This window comes from Thamnophis sirtalis, unplaced genomic scaffold (genome assembly GCF_051295495.1).
Source record: "Thamnophis sirtalis isolate CommonGarterSnake01/CBP01778 unplaced genomic scaffold, rThaSir2_p1.2 scaffold_1, whole genome shotgun sequence".
In the NCBI taxonomy this organism is placed as follows: domain Eukaryota; kingdom Metazoa; phylum Chordata; class Lepidosauria; order Squamata; family Natricidae; genus Thamnophis; species Thamnophis sirtalis.
The window spans coordinates 123,098,843-123,121,004 of record NW_028261381.1 but is presented as its reverse complement, the minus strand read 5'-3'; the positions used below and the strand labels follow the sequence as shown (position 1 = coordinate 123,121,004).

At 37.4% G+C, this 22,162-nt stretch overlaps 1 protein-coding gene across 6 annotated transcripts in view; it reads right to left on the bottom strand.

Moving 5' to 3' along the window:
- Positions 1–22,162, bottom strand: part of NPAS3 (neuronal PAS domain protein 3) — a 723,511-nt gene that overhangs the window by 553,521 nt on the left and 147,828 nt on the right. Inside the window, exon 3 of one of the 6 annotated variants that reach the window (XM_087723489.1) lies at positions 1,699–1,752. The exons of 4 other annotated variants lie outside the window; for them this stretch is intronic. In XM_087723489.1, coding sequence (XP_087579615.1) covers positions 1,699–1,752 — 54 coding nt within the window. Of the gene's footprint in view, positions 1–1,698; positions 1,770–22,162 lie in introns of those variants that run through there. One more of the 6 variants, XM_087723462.1, reaches the window with a different exon arrangement.

Here is a 22,162-nt window from a genome sequence, read left to right as displayed (position 1 = left end):
ATCCTTGATTGTACCTGGAAGTGAAGCAACTGGTAGGTGGTGGCCGATAGCAAGACATGAGCTTGATGTCCTATCAAATTGAGCCCATTGAAAGTACTTAGTCTCAATCTACCAGTTACTTTTCAGAAATTTTATTTTCTGATAAGGCAAAATTTGAAAATGGCTGTACAAATTATGCTAAGAAGTTTTCAGGTAATATCATACATTCGGCATTTTTGCACTAATTCTCTAGGCATCATTTCTAGTTAAAAAGAGCAAAAAGCTATCTTTTTTATTGCCATTCTCCACCAAACTCAAACTTCTGTATGTTATCTGCCATTAAGCACAGTGCCCATATTCATATCATCCTTATGGGTTTCTAGAGGATTCTTGCATTCTGTTTACTCATCAAAATATTTTGACTTATAATTGCTATAGCCTTTACTATCTGAAATATCCAGGCAAAGTTAATTTAGGGGCTTTGGAAAATAAAATACTGCAACATAATTATTTTGTGCTTTAGATGAACACAGCAATTCCTGTAATAAGCAGCTGTCCTCAGTCTAGTGTCTTCCAGATGAAGTGCGCGCCTGTTTCAAGAAAGAAAAGTGTACAACTAAATTGATACTTATGATAATTAAAAATAATAATAACTCCAATTCAGAGTGGAGTATTTCGTTGTATATGCAGAAGATATCAGAGCGAGAAAAGCTACATTATTTATCTTGGTCATCTTTCTTGTTCTTACTAGACAATCACTTGCAAACACTGTGGGACTTTTTTATTGTCAGCTAAAGGGCTAGAGTCCTGCTGTTTGCCATTGCTGTGATTGTCAAACATCTCAGTTAAGGCAGAAATCAAAGCACAATAAAAGATACTGATTGAGGTACTAACAAACTGATTGGTGTTCTTACCTAGCAATAGTGTTTACTGCTTGATAAGTATCCTAAATAAGGCTAGGAAATACCCCAATCATTCATCAGCTTGTTAACTTGATTATTGTTCAAAATAGCATGTTTCTTCTCAATATTTAAAATACCTGAAAATAAGCTACTGATGAAAATACCTCACTAAAATGCAAAATAAACTGGTGACTAATTCAATGTGATGAACAGCTCCTTAATTTTGTTCTGAGAACAATAAAACTCAAAACACAAAATGGGAATAATTACTAAATAGTGATCAGTGAGTTTTAAGTCTCACACCTTTTAAATTTCAATCTACTCTATTGCCAAAACACTGTCAGAGTGGTCACCAACTTCATCCCTGACACTTTCGAAAGGCACCAAACCTGGGTATCAAGTTCTTCCACAGAATTATAATACAATTAAAAGCCCAACAAAATTGAACAAAATCTGAACAGAATGTTTGTATTTATCTCTCTGAAAACTAATAAAGGAATTATTTCTAGTTAGTGATATATCTAAAATGCACATGTCAATCAACAGATATTTATTTGCAATTCATACACAATTAGATTCCTGGGATAGATGTAAACTGAATATTCATTAGATGACTCAGAGCAATGTACAATCCACAACACATCCTAAAAGTGAAGATTTCTTGTGATTACGGATCTATCTTTCTAGACAACTTGAGTATTTTGCTCAAGAGATGTAAAAATTAAGGCAAAATATGTCTTTTGGAGGCTGTTTCTATAGTCAATATCTCAAAGGATGGGATGTAATAGCCCTCTGAAAAAGCTGTAGAAAAACCTACCTGGGAGGGGTAACCCAAGAATGGTGTCTTGCCATGGGCATGTCCAGGCTTGTTCTAATGGGAAAAAATAATTTAGGGTTAACTCATGGGAGAATGTGGCAGCAAGAAGTGAAATGGATTGTTCTTTAATACTGCAGTGTCAAGAAACAGTAATTAGAAGGAGAAATATTCTATCTGCCAATAGACACAAAATCCTTAAGATAATAATAGACCTCCAAATAATAACAGAATACAACATTTGATATATATTTCATTGCTGCTTTGAAACATTGTCAAATAAGTCACAAAAACAGGATTCAAATCTGAGAAAGGCAGGGTGGTAGCAAACTGTAAGGAGGTGGATGAAAGGGAAAAGTTGAATAAATATAAACAATTGGTGTGAGAGAAATAAATATTCACTGAGTATCCCACACTTTTAATTTATTTAACAAGGGCAGGAGGAGCGGGAAAAAACTGGAATGGGGGAAAAGGAGTTCAACTATTATATAATGCAGGAAACTCTTAAATCCTGGTTTGGAATCCACAGCATTTCACTCTGAATTTCTGTAAGTTAACAGAACCACAGTGGTCAAAAGTATTAAATGACTGAATGTGTGTACACTACATTAACCTCTAAGTAGGCAGAATGCTGATAGTCTCTAAATTACAGGGTGTAGTTTGCACAGAACAGTATGAGCTTGTTAGGCTTTCGTATCTTGGCCAAAATAAAGGCAAACAGACTGCTACTGAGCACAGCATGCTGCAGGTGGCATTGGCACAATTAAGGCTGATAACTTAGTTTACACTTTTATTATCTTTCTCAAAAAAAATTGGTGAACGTGTGGAAGGACCAAAACCATAATGAGTGACAGAGTTACCTCATGGCAAGATGGGTGCCGAACAAATTTAATAAATACACAATAATATTAATAATAAATCATGTATGATGAATGAGAGAGAAATTAAAGAATGTGTGTGTGTGTGTGTGTGTGTGTGTGTGTGTGTGTGTTGTATTTGTGTATAACAAAAGGCAACAGTAAAAATATTGGGCTTTCTGTCTGGATGGTCTCTTGTGACGAGCCGATGGACAGAGAATGGAAGCAGTTAGCTTCCTCCCATAATTGGGGCATACCAGGGATTGTGACACTAAATATATATGTTTGTGCACAGGTGAAACCAGGAATTAAAACATCTAAATAAAAGGGAGGTCTGATCTTGTGGATTGAAGTTTATTTATTTACTATGCTATCCCTCTTAACCATAACTCAGGACAGCAACAGAAGCTTCCTAAATGCTTTTCAAGCACACAAAGTATTGCAATGGTGATTAATGAATGAGTAATAATGAGCAGAGCTTCCCAAGTTAGGAATTGGTGCAAATACTGCACAAGATGGATTTGTGCAAAGACTCTCCTGGCTATGGCTATTACCCATCATTTAAGCAAAAGCCATGAGTGCTAAATTTTGTACTTTAAAACTTGCATGTTTCCTGTCTAGTTTACTAGGAGGACTGACATAAATCTTGGAAGTCTAAAGGTACAAACTTCCTGCTACCACATTTAACTGATCAGTTAGGTACTTCTTGAGTTTTTTTAATCTGATCATGAAGCAACTGTGAGTTTTCTCTTGGTTAATTGTTCCCTAGGCAGTATGTCTTTCCTTTGTTTCCCCATCAACGCATTCCATTGCAATTAGCTATGTTTTGCTGTTCTTATTGCCATAATATAATTTTAATAAACACTCTTAACCCTGCTTGCTCTTGTTCTTTTTCTTCTTCCATTAATGCTCCAGACATCTCCTATGCCATTTCATCTTTCAGAATTCCTCTAAAACCCAAAAGATTCTCGAGACCCAAGAGCCCAGAGAGTTCATATAGGCAGGATCTGATTCATGTGTCATCATCAATTTGGTCTAATGGTTTAAGGCACCATGCTAGAAAGCAAGAGACCCTGAGTTCAGGTCCTGCCTTAGCCATGAAAGCCAACAGGGTGACTTTGCCAGTCAGTTACTCATTGTGGAGAAAGAAAGAAGGTGTGTTGGATATGTTCACCACCTTAAGTTATTTGTAAAAATAAGAAAGGTAGAATGAATGAAAGAAACAAACAAGACTCAATCAACCAATAAAGCAGAATGTTGGGGACTATCACAACTTTCTGCTGGAATCCCTCAAGAGCTATAAAGCACTTGAGTGAGACCAATTAAATTGGTCTTTCCATAGCCAACACTAACACATTGTGATGTGTAAATGACAACTGACTAATCACAACAACCCCCCCCCAATGGGGATGTTATGAATGCCCTGAGAAAAAGCCAAGCCTAGCATGAGGCTGCCTAAAACTTGAATCACATTCATGGATTCTGTGGTGGCCATTAACTTCTGAGACACCTCCAACTTGTGGCCCCAGAACAAGCAGGTTGAAGTTTCCCAGAACTACAAGTCTGGAAAACTCCTGGGCCAATCTTGTTGAATAGCATTCAACAAGCAAAGTAGGGAAATGCTTGTGTAGCAGGGAGACTGATACACAAGCAACAAGAGCCAGTTTGGTCTAGTGATAAGGCACCAGGCTAGAAAGCAGGAGATTGAAAATTCAAATCCTACCTTAGTCATGAAAGCCAGATGGGTGATTTGAGATATTTGTAAAAATAATAAAGATGGGATATAAATAAATCCCTTATGATGCATAAGGACCAATTTCACAAATAAGGTTTTATATCCAGTGGATATAAAATCTTATTTGCGAATAAGGATATATCCCCTGGAAGCCACTACAGCTTCAGAGGTGGCAATAACTGCACCTCTACCTGTTTGGAAGTCTCAGTTTATGGAGATCGAATAGCTTGCAAAAATGACCAATATGAAAGATATGGACTGAGTTGGTTTAGGAATGGAGAAAAATGAAGGAAGATTAAATTGAAGGAACATAAATAATGAAAGAAAGTGCAGGTTAAAAGGAAGGAGAAGAAGTTTGAAAATATAAAAGTATATCTGTAAAGTATCCCATCCAAATTATGGCAATATAATAGCACCAATATTATTTCAAAGAAGTATGCCGGTAATGCATAAGACTTTTTAGAGTAAAAAAGAAATAGTGTATCCAGTTACAACCTTAGTTGTTACACTGACTTTGGTCTTTGAAAATTAATCTCAATTAGGGAGTCGCTGTACATTACATTGTAATGTGATGAAAGCCCTCTGAAGATATGGATCAGTATGCAGATATTGAGATGTGTGGTGGCAAAAGTTTGAATAATAATCCAAAGATTCATTAGCCTTTAATTCTTGTTATCTAAATATTTCTTAATATGTTAGTGTGCTTGTCTTGAAGCAAAACATTTTAAGTGTTTCAATACATCAAAGAAAACAGTAGATTTACCTTTCCCAATCATATCCTGAGCATTACCAATTCTATATGAAAGATAACTCACTATTTTGTGGTATTCTTTTGTAGATAAGATGGCTAGAAAAGAGATATCTTTCTTACTTGCAAGAAATCCTACACTTATGAGGGTTCCCTAGAAATATGATGGGCAAGAGAAGACTGTAGAATAATATTCCTAATAAACACTAGCCAGACTCCAGCAACAATTGGTTCAAATCAGTTTTTTCCAATCTGGTGTTTTTCAAATGTTCTGGTCTTACTTGTGCATCTAACTGTTAAATGAGGTCCCATTTAACAAAAAAGAATACACCATAATGTTAATTTACAATTTTCATCCAATGTAGAATTTTCCCATAAAAAACTTACAAATACCTGTGTCTAAAATAATGTATCTAAATGTCTATCTCATGTATCTAAATTGTGTGTCTACATATAGATGCATCTAAAAATATAGCTAAATGCTCATGAACTACATTTAGAAAAAAAACACAGATAGCATATGATAAAATTCTGTTCTTGTATATAATTACAATAGGGTCTGACAACAGATTTTAAGACAAACCTAATTCTTTTCATTGGTCAATCTCAAATGAAGTGGTTTATTTATTTATTTGGTAAAGTAAAATCAAGGAGACAGCAAAATATGTCATTCTGGCATGAATAAAAGGATGCTTAGAGGGAAAAGTGTTTGCGGCCTATAACTTTTATATAAAATTAATGTATTTCATTGAAACCAACTGGGCTTATGTGAGTAGACATGAATGGATATTTACTCTAATGAAACTAAATAAAAACTAATATATTAAACAATATTCTTTTCTTAAAAAAACAAAACAAAAATTGCAAACTTCCAAACTAGAATTAATTTTTTTCTTAATTCAGAAAAGAACTATTCAAAGAATAATTTATAATTAGATATCCAAAATTAGCAGTAGCAACATAGAAAATAATTTTGTTTATATAAATTAGCATGTTACCTAATATAAGAGTACGTTCAACATTAATAACATTTTGACACTGGGATCAATTAATACTTGTCCATTAAAATATATTTTGTAGCCCCCTTATGGGTATTATAAATATTTTATATAGCAAAATATTTCATGGCTGTAAGATTCCCTGATATCCAGACAAATACATAGAATTTGAAAATAAGTTTTCATGTTAAATATGTAGATTATCTTAAATGAAAAAAAAGTTGTGCAAACTTAGAATTTGTTATCAAGTAAAGTATTATTAATGTTATAATAGTAATTTAAAATTATTTCTTTTTAATGTAGTCTAGCTGCCTGAGGCTGCTAGAAACTGCTATGCCTGGCTAATGTGTTGAAATTACAATGCAAATTTTCCTAGAATTTGTGTTTGTTTCACACCATACCTAACCAAGAAAATAATTGCCTTAAACATTAAAGACTGATGACATGTTGGATTCAGAGTAGCTCAGAGTAGTTGAAGAAAGTGTCCTACATGGGATTGTCTGTTGTTTACAACAGATTTAGGGGTGTGTTTTTTTGGTTATAGTATAATTAATTACACATGCTATCTAAATCTCTCCCTCCTTTTGTTATAGGAAAGTTCAAACCTTATGTCACACTATTCACATGCATCTTTGTAACTTTGGCTTGCTTCTCATTACCTAGGCCTTAACACTGGGGAATACTATTCTCCTAACACCAGCGGTAAAACAGCCTGGCCTTTTATTGATCTACACATTGTTAGATGTGCAGCACTGTGGAACTGTATCTGAAAACTTTTAGGATGTTTTTTTGTTCCTACCATTCTTACCTGGAGTAAGATTGACAGTATTTATTGAATAAATGTTATCAAAGTAAATTCAAATATGCAGGTGTATCAAATTTAGTGGCAGATAGATATGTCTTGACAGCAACATGGGTGCGAATCATTTTCTCATTGTATAAGTTCACATTTATTTAGTTACATGCCTATGAAATAACTTCAGCAAAGTCCAAGTGTAGCTTCTTCCTATATGGCCATAGGCACTGCTAGGTAAAAAATTAATTGGCTTCCAATAGTGAAGATGTGATCCAGAAACATGGGAAAACACAAAACCTGGTCACTTAAAGGGAGTTCTGTGCTCTCTGGAAAGATTAACATAGCCCAACCTTCACCATATCTCTGTCTCTGTCTCTCTCTCTCCCTCCCTCCCTCTCTCTCTCTATCTCTCTCCCTCTATCTCTCTCTACATACATACATACATACATACATACATACATACATACATACATACATACACACCAGTGGTGGGTTCCAGATCCTGTTCCAACTGGTACAGTTGGAACAGGCCCGATGTTGCCCACATGGATGCGCGCAGCACACACATGCATCATACCTGCCATCGATGCCTCCGCAAGCCTCTGTGACGCTCCAGCTGCTCGGCGGAGCATCCCGTAGGAACTGTATGTGCCATGCACGTGTGCAGAAGTGCTGAAGGCTTTAAAGGACAGGTAAAGAGCTCGGGTGGGCCCTCCGGAGCACCGTACCGGAACGTACCCAGTGCTCCGGGAAGGTTCCGGTACGACTGTACTGGGCATACCGCCTGCAATCCACCAGATACACACACACACACACACACACACACACACACATTGGTTTTTGTAGATTTTCACGGGTGTAGGTATGCTACACCCGTGAAAATCTAGAGATCAAGAGCCGAGGTGGCGCAGTGGTTAAATGCAGCACTGTAGGCTACTTCAGCTGACTGCAGTTCTGCAGTTCGCCTGTTCAAGTCTCACCGGCTCAGGGTTGACTCAGCCTTCCATCCTTCCGAGGTGGGTAAAATGAGAACCCAGATTGTTGTTGGGGGCAATATGCTGACTCTGTAAACCGCTTAGAGAGGGCTGAAAGCCCTATGAAGCGGTATATAAGTCTAACTGCTATGTTGGTCTTGTTGTATTTGGGTCTTTTCCCGTATAAGAATCTTACACGGGAAAAGACCCAAATACAACACCACACACACACAAGCTAAAACCACTCATGTCAGATCACAGAATCTCCAGAACCGTAAAGCCTACAAACTTGAAATGTGGCGAGTATGTTCCTCTTGGCTTCTAGGTGCTCGCTTTGAAAGGATTTTCCGTAATGACCATCAGATCATTAGTATTTGTTATATTATTATTAACACGCTCTGATGCTAAGGAGTTCTACTCTCCCTCCCCCCTGAAAAGATTTCTGTTCAAACTGCCACATCAGTGCATGACTCATCCGGCCTCTGGCTGGGAGTTTGGAGAGGAGCCTGAGACAGATAGAAGATAAGGTAAGAGAGGTTTTTGTGGGACAAGGCTGAGGGAGAGAAGGGGTTAGGATAGGAGAGGCCGCTGTGGGCAAGCCTGAGGGAGAGAAGGGGAGAGGAGAGGCCAATTGTAACTACTCATTAATTTTCAAACTGTGTTGATTTATCAAGCCCCATCACATATTTTCATAGCGGAGCACAGTTATTCAGCTAGTCAGTTATAAAAAGTAAAAGGACAAGGTAACAATAATATTACCCGTAAATAAAATGGAAATATATTACTGGGTGTGTCACTTTCTAATAACAGCCACTAGTTATACAAGTTCTAGAACAGAGTTTTTTCTGGTCAGATCCCAGAACTCTCCCGCCAGCATTTTTATCAAATCTCTTTAAAAAAAAAAACAAGCATGACTTTGCTGGTGTTCCCCGATTATTTTTATTGTTCCAGTTGGTTCAACAACACTTACATATCATATTAAATCCCATATCACATATATTACATGCACATACCACTCGCAAGGATTCAATCAATGGCTACCTCTCTCAACTGATACCATAAGTAACTCCCTCTAGAATACATACACGCACACATATTAAATGGATAATTGAAGTCATTCGTTATAATGTTTTTGTTAGAAGCCATCATAACTCAGTGCTTGAAAAGTTACGGAATCTGCCAAAAAATCACCTTGAACTTACTAAGATTATAACTTGCTTTAACTTTATATAATATTTGGAACAGAATCACTAAATAAAAAACTTATGTTGGGAAATCATCCTTTGTGTACCAGAATATATACTCTATAATATTGAAGCAATACTAAGTTTTAAGACTACTCTTGATTTTAAAAAAGTACTTTTTAGCGTTCATCTCTTTTCAAAATAACTTTGTTTTCACTCAAATGAATAAAATACAAATGTTTCGGGTAAATGGTCATATTGAAATTATTTTGCTATTATAAAACCTTTAGGAACAATCTGCTGTATTAATGTGATAAAATCTGTTAAAGGATGAAAAAAAAGCAAAATAATTTCCCAATGATTAGAATATAAAGACAAATAAATATTATTTCAAATATGCTGGGCTTGACTGTCTGAAAACAGAATATTGTTGAAAAGGAATAAAAAAAGTCACAAATGCAAGTTACAAATGCTGATTCTAAACAAGGGGTTTCAAACTCAAGGCCTGGGGCCCGGATCTGGCCCACGAGGTGCTTAGATGTGGCCCGCGGGCCACCCTGGAAACAGCGAAGGACTGTGCCTCTGCCAGCAAAAGTGGAGCTTGGGAGGGCTGCATGAAGCACTCCTGAACTCCATTTTCACTGGCAGAGGGTTGCAGGAGACCATCCAGCCAAAAAGGGAGCTTAGTAACCTGTTTTCTCTGGTAGAGCGCTCTGGCCACTCCAGGCGCTCCCAAAATGAGTGATGGCAAGCTGGCCACATCTACCCTGACCACCCCAACCCCAGGACCCAAGGTCAAATACAGCCCTGATGCAGCCCTCAATGAAATCAAGTTTTCAACCCCTGATCTAAACTGTGAGAGTCAAAAGTTATTCCACAATCTTTTAAATAGCTATATTTAATAGTGTAATCCAGAATTCAGATTTAACCATAACACTTATTGTAATCAAAAATTCTCTTTTCTGAAAGACAAAATGTGTATCTCATCAAAATAAAAATCAAAGAACTGTATCTCCCTCTCTGTAACTCACTAAAGAAAAATTACAAGAATGAAATAAATGCAAAGACAAAACCTCACAATGACATAAATATAATTTATAATTCATAATTTAAATATGTAGCCTTAAAATTCTATAGTAATGATTATGTAATTTACAAATCTATTGCACAGCTATAAGGATTTATCTCCAATTTTATTCCCATCTTGAAGTAATTTGGAAGATTTATTTTTTCTGGTAATGTACCACTAAAGATATAGGACCAGAACCCATAATATTGAAGACAACTTGGGGGATAACTTCACCTGATGTCTGCTTGGAAGAAAGCATATGATAAGCTTGTATAACTATATAATTATACAATAATAATATTATAAAATTATATAAGCTCAAGTTACTGAAACTCAGCAGGGTCAGAAGTGACCTTTTTGAGATTCTGGAACAACCAGAGTTATTCAGAATACAAGATGAGAATCAAATCCAACTTGTACACAATATAGCTTCATGTATTTAAATATGAAAATATGTGTTTGTGTGTGTGTGTATATATATAACTTTCTTTGAGAATAATTGCTTATTAATCATTATCATATACTGAATTCAGGTGCTAAAAGTTTCACCCAATTCCTAAAGATCCCTAGATATCTTTTGCCATAGAATAAGCATGCCCATGACTCATATGGAGCCCTGAGAAAGCCCCAAAGTCTTTAAGGCATTTTAAACCCTTCCATAATCTTCCCAGTACCAGGATATAATTATCACCCATTCTAAGTAGAAAGGCTCAATTTAGGAAACTCTTGTAACATGGACAACATTGATTGCCTACCTACACTGGGAGGTTGAGGCTGGCAGCTGGCCCATGTTGAAAGGGGCCAGCAGGCATTAGTTTCTGGGTGAGGCAATTACCACTGTCAAACAGGTAGACTGGTGAATCAGTAGTAGTAGTCCCTAGGAGAGGGCAAAAAGCAGACAAGGCAAGATGGGAGTCATGGGTAGTGCCTGCTCAGGGTCAAGCAGGTACTGGATGAAAAGAGCAGACGCTAATAGAAGGTGTAGGACTGGAAGTAACCTGACACAAGAAGAGTGATGATGACTCCCATCCAACTGCTGTTCTGATCAAAGGAAGTGTTCCATAGTGGCACTTTGGTAGTTGTCATTAATTAGTTCTGGAAAGTGCGACAAAAATGACAAGTACCAAACAATTTTTTTCCCATAAGGAATGTATTAGTCATGAGCAATTGACACTGACAAGTTCTAGTTTCTGTGTTCAGTACTAAACATATGCTGAGTACCAGAGCAAGGTTTTCACATCAAAATGTGTCAAGTACCAATTTTAATGAGTTTCAAATGGTAACAATGTATTTTAAATGTCTTCTACCATCTGAATAGTGCCATGTATACATGTTTCTATCTTAAAAGTTTAGCTACTAAAGAGTAATGGATCATTTGGAAGACCATAGGGAATTCTTTGCAGTTTTTGACACAGGAATTCAACTCTATGATTTCAACTCTATCTCTTCACAGTGGCACAAATCCAAAAAATAGTTAATGGAACTTAAACTGTGTTAAAATCAAGTTACCTGAAAAGTTAACTAAAACTCACTGAAAACATTTAAGTTATTAATTTCCTTACAACCATTGTATTTATCTATAAGGAATTAAAACAAATGACAATGTCAAGGGAAAACATGTCCAACAGAAGATTGATTTTCATATACTATGACTGCTAGCTAATTAATTTCCAAATTAACAGATAGGATATCACGACACTCATCTAGTTCCAGTGTTAATTTACTTTTGAGTTCAAGAAAACATGAGATCTACAAAGATGAAACCACAATTGTTTGGTTTAATTTCCTGTTACACAAACATAAACTTGTCTATTCAGAAATAAGTTACCCTGCAACTTTCTCCCAAATAAGCACATCAAGAGTAAACTATACACAGAGGCTCACAGAAGATCAAATTGCAAAAGCTGTGTTGCAATACAAGCTCTGTCACTTTGGTATGTGCACAGTAATGCCACATACATATATAAAAGAGGAAGAGTTTGTATCTCAGCAGTGAAAAACTGCAGCCATTATTTTATGAAAGAAAAAGCTAGAACTACCTGAATTTGAAATGTTTTGGAGATCTATCTAGCAGGTGTCCTGTGTGATGGGTATACTGTTGACCTTAATTATTTCCTGAGCATTGATATTCAAATAAAGACACTGGAATAAGCAAGGTTCATCGTATAGATTACTGGTACTCTTTAACATTGGTTATTTGCTTGTAGACAATTCATTTCCTAAATTAGGTAACATCACCAGTGTCAGCTACAAGCTCAGAGAGCAACAAGAAATCCATAGTACAACCCTGAGCTACAAATATTCTCTACTATTAAAATTACTATAACAGTTCTTTTAGCTCCTTTTATAGAAATCCTATCTGTGGGCAAAAGAAATCTAATCTATTTTAAATTCTGCAATAAATGAATTATGACATTTATTTCATATAATTAAGTTTTAAGTATTAAACTTGTAATAATTAATATTAAAGTAATAATTCACCTACATTAAGAACGATCATAAAAGCATATAGAATCTCACAGGAAAATGTAAGATCAGAAAAGGATCACTTCTATGAATTTATCCAATCTCATTTTAATATAATATTGCAAGACAAAGCAAATCAAACCACGAGCCTATTTTCAATAATATTCTGATACTGATTAAACAAATGCTATTCAGAGGCCTATACTTTCCTACTTGTATCTGCCAGCAACTGATATTGAATACCATAATTGCTTCTGATACTAAAACAAAAAAAATAGCAAATGGATTCATAGCCATTGATAGTTTCATCCTCAGTGTATCTGTCAAACAGTACCTCTTTCATCCTGGTAATTATAATTATACATTGTGCTATACATTTTTTTCAGTTATAACTTTCCTTTACTTCAGCTAAATTAGATTCAAAAATATGTGTTTGCTGCCTATTAAAAAGGCAAGAGAGAAGGGAAAGTTGTTTCAGCTATTTCTCTTCAACTATTTATAAGTGGATTATAAATATATTCAAGAATCCTAATATTTGCCCATCATCTTGTTTCAAAACTGATCAATTATCACAACGCTAAATTGTGCTGATCTTGCCACACTGTTCATAAAATGTTGTTTGACTTATCACACTGTCAGCTTGAGATAAAATGATGATGGCTCCTAGCAAGAGCCCAATCTGCTAAAGATGGTTCTTTAGCAGGGGTGAGATCCTACGGCTTTAGCAATGGTTCACTGAGCGTGCACTTTGCTTGACGTGCGTGAAGCATGCTGTGTGTGCATGCACACTTCACAGAAAAACAGCTTAGGCGCGGCAATCGATTCTGCTGCACCGATCAGCTGGGCTAAAAAACAAAGAAATATAGGTAAGTATAACACAGGGGTGGGTGGGCCCACCTGAAGGTTGGAGTGAAGCGGTTCACTCTCAGCTGATCTTCGGAGTTCTCAGTTTTCCTGAACCGGGCCAAACCAGTAGAATCCCACCCCTGTTCTTTAGTCTCTCACCCTTTTTTGATGAACAAAGATAAAACTGAATTGGAATAATTTTGCTTATTTGCTACTTTCTTCACACATGTCAAGAAAACTCATGGAAGTAAATCAACAAGACAAAATGTCATACTACTGAAATATGATATTCCCATGTAACAATTAGAATATTGGGAAAATACAAAAGAGCTTTATCAAATAAGTTATGCAATATGAAGTGACATGATCAAAAGCTTTGAAAAGTCCACATGTTGTAGCTAGAGCCAAAAAAAAAAAAAGCATGGACCTCTTAGGATGGGAATATCTGTATTATTTACTTCTGAAATCTGTATATTGCTAAAATAGAAATGAGAGGGAATAAGGCAGAAATTCCAAAAGATATTTCCAATCAGATTAATTCAAAAATTTCTATTCTGGAAATGAAACAAAAAATGGGGTAGGCATTAGCATCCCAAAATATATCACTGCATGTGTAATGGGATATAGCCCAGTCAGTAATAGAATAATTGCGCTCAATATTCAAGAACAGCCACTCAATTTCACGATTATAGATGTGTACACACTAAATGACAGATACTGAAGAAGTGATTGATGGATTCCATGGAAGATTACAACGAAAAATAATAATTATTGGCAAATTTAATGAAAAACCTGGAGAGAAACCTGTGTTGAAATGTGCAGGACTCCTGACAGATTTCTATACAGATTACTTACACATTATTTCAACAGTGTAAAAAATGGCCCTGGATATCTCCAAATAAACAACACTGTAATTAAACATACTACATTTTAAGTAGCAGCAGATGGAAAAGCTCTATGCTTATAGTAAAATACTTCTGGCTATTGACAACTACTAATCATAGTGTGTGTGGGCGGGGGGGGAGATATCAGACTGAAAAAGATTCAATTCCAATTAGATTAGAACCTAAACCCATTCGAAAATAATATAAAACTGAAGTAAAACAGATTCAAAGAGTTGAGCCTAGTGAACAGAGAGCTCCCAAAATTGTTGGAAAAAGCTAAAATGATTGAAAAGGAGGAAGACTGAAAAGGGATAACAAAAGCCGGAAAGAAATCAAGAACATACTCCTGCTGTTAAATAAAGCCACAGAAAAAAACTAAAGACAGAAGATTGGCAAAAAACCAAAACAAAAAACCAAAACAAAACAAAAATGATGTAGGAAAACTTGTTAATTTAATGGAAATTTCCAGGGACAGGTTAGAAGAGATAAAAAGCTGTATCTGAACTCAGAGCATAGACAAACAAGGAAATAGTAAGAAAAGAATAAGAGATCTATTTAAGTAATCAGAGAAATCACAGGAACATTCTTACTACCAGTAATTAGTATCCAGACCAAGTTACCCAAAACAAGGGGAATGAATCATTAAAAATACGCAAGATTAAAAACAAAGAATTAAAAACAAGTGACATTTAGTACATACAGTAATTAAAAACAGTTCCATAAAAATAGTTGTTTAAACTTTTTGATAAAATGTTTTTAATTTCTGCATGAAACACAATAGTAAAATAATTCAGACTATACTGAAAAGCATAGATCAGTCTGGAACTCTAAAGATTAATTAAAACATCCCCATGAACACATGAGCAGCTGTAGATTTACTTACATATAACGCCATTTATCCAATTTAGATTAGTTAGTAACAGTAGAATTATTATTACTGGTTTCATCTAAGACTTAAATTCTGTGCTACACTCTTTTTTTTCATCCAAGCTTCTCTATCTCCTACTCATTTTTGAACACTATGCATTTCCTAGAGCAGTGATAGCTAACCTTTTTCTAAAGGTGTGCCAAAATTGTGTGTGCGCATTTTCGCGTGTGCCCACGTGCCCACCCACCTGCGCATGCACACATGACCACCCCACATGCACATATGCGCACACCCCTCTGTGCATGTGCCCCACACAGTGGGGAGTTTTCACCCTCCCCAGGCTCCAGAGGCTTTTCTAAACCCTGGGGAGGGTGATAAATGGCCCAACTGGAAGTTTGGGGATGAACTTCCAGTTTGCCCATAGGGCCATTTTTCGCTCTCCCCTGGCTTCAGAAAAGCATCCAGAGCCTGGGGAGGGCAAAAAACAGCCCAACTGCCCAACCAGAAGTTTGGGAATGAACTTCCGATTGGCACGTTGGGCCTGTTTTTCATCCTCCCCAGGCTCTGGAGACTATCCTGAAGCCTGGGGACGGCAAAAATGGCCTCCCCCAGCCCTCCAGAAGGCCGAAAATCAGCTGGCAGGCACACACATGTGTGTCGGAACTGAGAGCTGCTGTCCTGACAAATATGGCTCTGTGTGCCACCTGTGGCATGCGTGCCATAGGTTCACCATCATGGTCCTAGAGAAATGCAATCCAGTCCTGTTCTCTAGTCTGAAAAAGTTAGGTCCTGTTTTTACATGTATGAACTAGAGAAATCTGCATAGTTATGTTCATACAATGAGGTAAGTTCTGGCCTTTAAAGAAAGTTCTAGCAATCTCAACAGATTTTAAGGATATGAAATCTCCCTGAAATTTTTTTAGTGGTCATAGTTGTAGGAGAATTTGAAACACTTTCACAGCTTTTCTTGAAAATAATGAGTAAACTTTTAAGCAGCCATACCAGATTAAGGCTAGACTCATAAAATGATTACATCATAAGCAAGTACAGCAGCACAATTGCCTCTGAAAGTTTTATATTTACACCTTTAAACCAATGAACCCATCAAACAAAGCTGCAAACATTTCTTTCCCATATTAGGACTCTATTGTTAAGGCATTTCATTTAACCTTTTTTTTTTCTCTATTAAGTGCAAAAATTGAACCAATTTTGTCTCAGACTCACCTCTTATCACAATTATACTCTAGATAAACTTGGATCCAGGAAGTTAATGGATAAGACCTCTTTATATGCATTGTGCATGTTTTTCTTCTGTTCCTTCCACCCCCACCCCCACCCAACCTTAAAAGCCACACATTTTGGAACTTTTTCTTATAGGAGTATAATTCCAGCATTGTGATTTTGACTTCTTTTTTGTTTAATATTTCCACCTCTATAATATTCTTATTCTGGTGCATCAGGAGTGTACAATTATCATGAATACATGCCAATATTTTGATTATGATAGGATTGCAATCATGATATGTACAAAGACACTAAAATGTTCATTGCATCACCAGTTTCTGATATAAAGACTTGAAAATGCTCACAGAGCCTCACTGCTACTTTAATTTATCAATAAGATCGTGATTTCTTTCACACAAAGGTGAATTTAGATGAGAAAAAATTTGAATTAGTGATATTGTTATTTACTTCAATTTGATGAACTGCCCAATCCTAAAAGTGTAGCCTTTTATATTATTACTAGTGGTAGCTTTTAGAGCCGAGGTGGTGCAATGGGTAGAGTGCAGTACTGCAGGCCACTTCAGCTGACTGCTAGTTCAGCAATTCAGCGGTTCAAATCTCACCGGCTCAGGGTTGACTCAGCCTTCCATCCTTCCGAGGTGGGTAAAATGAGGACCCAGATTGTGGGGGCGATATGCTGACTCTGTAAACCACTTAGAGAGGGCTGAAAGCCCTATGAAGCAGTATATAAGTCTAACTGCTATTGCTACTGTTATTTAGATTGGGGTAAAAATTAACCATGAAATTCCATAAACTGACTTATGACTCTCATTTTTACTTCTTGTGACTTTTCCTTAGTTATGCCAATGGAAGGTTGGAATCTTCACAGAAGAACTGGAAATAATATGTGGTTATATTATTATTAAATTAAATAAAATTATATGAAATAATTGTCTGAATCAGCAAGATGCAACTAAGTCCAGATTACTGTGTAAAGAAACAACCAGGGACCTGCAGTCAGGGGAGGCAGGGCCTCACCAGTGTCATGAGGAAAAGAAAAGAAAATTAAATTAAAAGGAAAAAGGCTAAGGTAGTTGCTGCCAGAATGACTCTGCTTAGTGCTAACTGCAGGGGGAGGCGAGAGAACTATGGGCCTCCTTTGCATAAGGAATTTTTCATCTCTTAACCCGTGCTCAGAGTCAAGCAAGGGTTAAAAGGAGAAAAATTCCTTATGCAAAGAAGGCACGTGGTTCTCTGCCTCCTGGTCTGGGAGCAGCAGGTCTTGCCTAAGTTGCCTTTTTTTTTTACATTGTCATCATGGCGGACAAGAGGAGAGTTGAAATGATCCTCTGACACAGCTGGAAAAGGTGGGTCTGAGGAGGGGGCAGGGGGGAGAAATTCAAAATTCCAATCATCCATCCCCTATAATATGCAGCTATAAAGTGATATTTTTTAGTCTTTTTATTGACATTTATAGGCCGCCCTTTTCCCTAAGGGGACTCAGGGCGGCTTACATTTCATAGGAGGGGAGTGTAAGACAGAACACAAAAGAAATGTGAATAAAGGAAAATAACCAATAAAACACAACATTCATTCGACATTCGGGCGGGGCGAGATTAGGATCTTATCGCCAGGCCTGACGGGATAGCCAGATCTTGAGGGCTGTGCGGAAGGTCTGGACGGTGGTGAGGGTGCGAATCTCCACGGGGAGATCGTTCCAAAGCGTCGGAGCTGCAACCGAGAAGGCTCTCCTCCGCGTAGTCGCCAGTTGGCACTGACTGGCGGATGGAATTCGAAGGAGGCCTACTCTAGGCGATCTGATGGGACGAAGGGAGGTAATTGGCAGAAGGCGGTCTCTCAAATAGTCAGATCCACTACCATGAAGGGCTTTATGAATGGTGAGTAGCACCTTGAAGCGCACCCGAAGATCAACATGTAGCCAGCGCAGCTCACGGAGGATCGGTGTTATGTGGGCAAACCGCGGTGCGCCCACAATCACTCGTGCGGCTGCATTCTGGACTAGCTGATGATGTTTGATGTTTGACCGAGTATATAAGTGTAATAATATGGGACATCATTTTGAAATGGTCAGTTTCCTATAGAAAATTATAGTTATTCTTGAACACTTCCCAAAATTCACTGCAACATGTATTATTTGGTTCACCAGTTGAAACAGAAATAGTTCCCTGAAGAATATTTAAAGTGGTAAAAAGAAGCTGACTTCTTCAAATGAAGAGCCCGGACGAGGCTGGAGCGAGAGCCACGGAGGCAAAAGGCGAAGAGGGGTGGGGGGGGTGTTCCAAGAGGCTCCCTACCCTTTTTGCACTCCACAAGCCAGGCCCGCAGTAGCAAGAGGCTCAGCTCTGCTTCTATCACCCCCCCTCCAGTCCAGAGAAGCCGGCCGCGGGTAAATCTCCGCAGCCCCGGTTCCGTCTCCAAGCAGCCCTGGGAGGAAATGGGCCAGCCCCGCTTCCCTCTCCGGACTTTCCGGGAGCGGTGGACCTGCATTCTGCTCCCCCTTCCAAGCCCCGAGTGGCCAGCCTTTTGCCTCCGCAGCTCTCGCTTCAGCCTCGTCCCGGCTCCTCCTCAGCGGGCCTGCCGGAGCTCTGGGAGAAAGCAGCAGGAGCCTGGCTTGCAGAGTGCAAAAAGGGGAGGGGGCCTCTTGGAACACCTCCCCACCCCTCTTTGCCTTTCACTTCCGTGGCTCTCGCTCCAGCCTGGGCAGGAACCGGCTCTCTTCTGCTGCGGGCGGGACATACTCTTGGTGGCCTGCGGCTCCGGCGCCTGCAAGGTGAAACTGTTTGCCCTGCGGGGTGGGCAAAAGCCGAAAGAAAGCGCCCCACCACTTCTGTCTGACGTAGAGGTGCCCCATGCCCCGCAGCTGGGTCGGACATAGCTGCGGGACTCAGGACACCCCTATTTTGGACATAGCTGCTGCCGGAGGAGAGCCGCTTTCTTTTTTTTTTGCCTCACCAGCCATAAGTTTCACCGCACGTCACTGGAAACAAAGAATGTCCAGAATCTGGCAAAATCTAGAAACATGACTTATATGGCCAGAGTACAGACTACAGAAGTTCTTTGCTCTTACAGATAGCTCAGTTTGTGCTTTGAAAGTCATCAAAGTCAACAAGAAGTTGCCTCTTCTGATCTTCCATCTGTCTAATGAGAGGGTCTAAAAGAAGCAATGGGTTTCTGACAAATGATGTATTTTACAATTTCATCATTAAAGATATGGACTAAAACACAGCTGACACAATCTTATTTTTTGAAAGGCATCCTTTACCTAAGAAAGACAGATTTGCTTCTCAAACGTGTCAGTAATCTGAAATAGGCAAACAGACTTCTCTATTCCTGCCATATGGAAATTCTACACTTTAAATTCAAAGTAATTAATTCCTCAATTAATTCTGCATTACAATAATTTGCAAGCTTCTACTATTGACATGTAACTTTTTCATAATAATTCAAAATAGCAAGGTTAAACAACAAGGGTTTGCTAAGGAGACTTCCAAGCAGTAAAATTAATGCAAGAAACATAATTATTTTCCACAGCAAGAAGGTAACATGTGAAACAAGGACATGCAAATAAATATTTGCATCAAGGAAGTTTTGTTAACATGCCAATGAAATTGGTTTCCCAAATACACAATCTTCTAAAATGTAGAGGTGGATAATAAACATTTAAATACTAACAAACATTTGTTTATTTAGATATAGGATATGGAGGCTGGAGAATGCTTCAGATCCAAATGGTGCTTCAAAGTATGTAACACCTTAAAGCAATGCAACCATTTCTTGAGAACACACAATAAAAGCTTAAATGTGTGGCTTCTATTGGGGAGAGGTTTGATGTTTGATGTCATGCCCTGAAGCACTTTTCAGAGACTGAATCTGAAGCACTGTGCTGAACAGTTATGGATGGATGGATGGATGGATGGATGGATGGATGGATGGATGGATGGATGGACGTACGTACAATATAGATGGATTCAGCATGCTTGTCTGGAAACATTTTTAGCCTTCCAAATAGAGAGAATTGGGACATTTTGCTTTATTTCAGGCTAAATTTTCTCATCTATCAGAAGATTTCATCTCAAAATACATTAAAGAAAGTTTTTTCCAACCAAGTTACAAATTATGTGATGGAGTCAGCAATTACTGCTTAAGTTAACATGTGAAGCTTTCTGGCAAACAATACTTCATTATGATCAGATAGACATTTTGATATCTGAAAAGCAAAAGTCAGTAGGAAAGTCTTCAAAGAGGCAATGTTTAAAAAATATTGCCATGTATCATTTACCATAACAGCTGTACAGTTAAACTTTAGGCACAAACCAAACTGGAGAGGAGCTGCTGCATAAATAAGATCCCCATGGCAACTAAATGAGCTACTAGATAACAGAAAAAAGGATTTATGTGTTTGCTGAGCTGTCTTGCCCTAGAGGAATTCTCCAGGCAAATGCAGGCCACCTGCCACATGTTATATTAAGCTCAGCCTTCTGGACTTATTTTCTGCAAAAAAGGTCCAGCAACTTTTGTTTGAAAGTTTCATTCAAGCCTATTTCCAAGCAACTGCAAATGAAAGCAGCAGATTCTTATTTTCCTGTGCTTTTGCATAACTGTGATTGCACATAAATTATGCATATAATTATGAATATAAAAACACCAAATGATTGTAACTCCTACAAAAAAGTAGCAAATAGGCTAAATTACTGAGCTGTTATGCAAATTCTTCTATTTTATTCCCCTTTCTATGAAGAAGATTTCCTTTTAAAAGTAGCCAAGAAAATGCTTGTAACCCAGACACTGACATATTTTTTTTTAAAAAAAATCAAAGGAACTGCTTTGCCAAGGGGGAGGGGGAACCACGGCTCTCTCATAACAATTAAATAAAATTGAAAACTGGATTTCAATGCTAAATATCAAGGATTTTTTGAAGAAATTCAGAATATTTGAAAGGTCAGCAAAACATCTTTAGAACAAAATGTCATGAAGTAAACAATTTAACAGCCTGATACACAAGGCAATAATTGTACGGAAGAAATATATTCCTTAATAAAAATAATGCTGGCTTCTGAAGGAAAATTATATAATAAACTTTCATAAAATGTATAGTGTTGATCAAAACTTTCTGTCTTGCAAAAATTCTCAAGAGTAGATTAAACACTAGTTGGGAAAAATGCTTTATTTCCCATGGAGAAAAAGTTGTGTTATGCTTTGATAAAAAGAAGGAAGCTCATTCACTCATTTGGTTATTGTGAATTATTTTTTTTCTTCAAGTGTATGTATCTGTAATAAGCTAGAAGGATACCAAATGACATTCATGTCATAATTTCATCAGGCAAATCACACAATTGCATAATCAAATCATGGTACCTGATGCAAGTTATCATTTGCCTGCTGATGTCATGATGCATGTCTTATTTGCATCTACCTTGAACCCCTACAGATAACTCTGGCTTAATAAATTAATAATTAATTTCGGATCCCCAATAATTAACTTAGCATCCCCAATTAATTTAGGTCCTCAATAAATGTGGACATTTATTTGTTTAATCAGGGAGAAGATTGAAAAGAGAAATGGCATACATGAAATTAAAATTAATGTTACAATACCTAATTAGCAGAGAAGCATAGTGCTGATTTTTTCAAGGAAGGATCAAAAAAATAATAATCTGTCAAATCTTTTTCAGTTTTCATGTATGTTGTGACTACAACTCCCAATATTCCCAGTATGGCCAAGCTGGTTGTGAATCTAAGGAAGTGTAGGATCCAGAAATCCAAGCTCTGGGTTTGTGTTATACAAGGCTATCACACA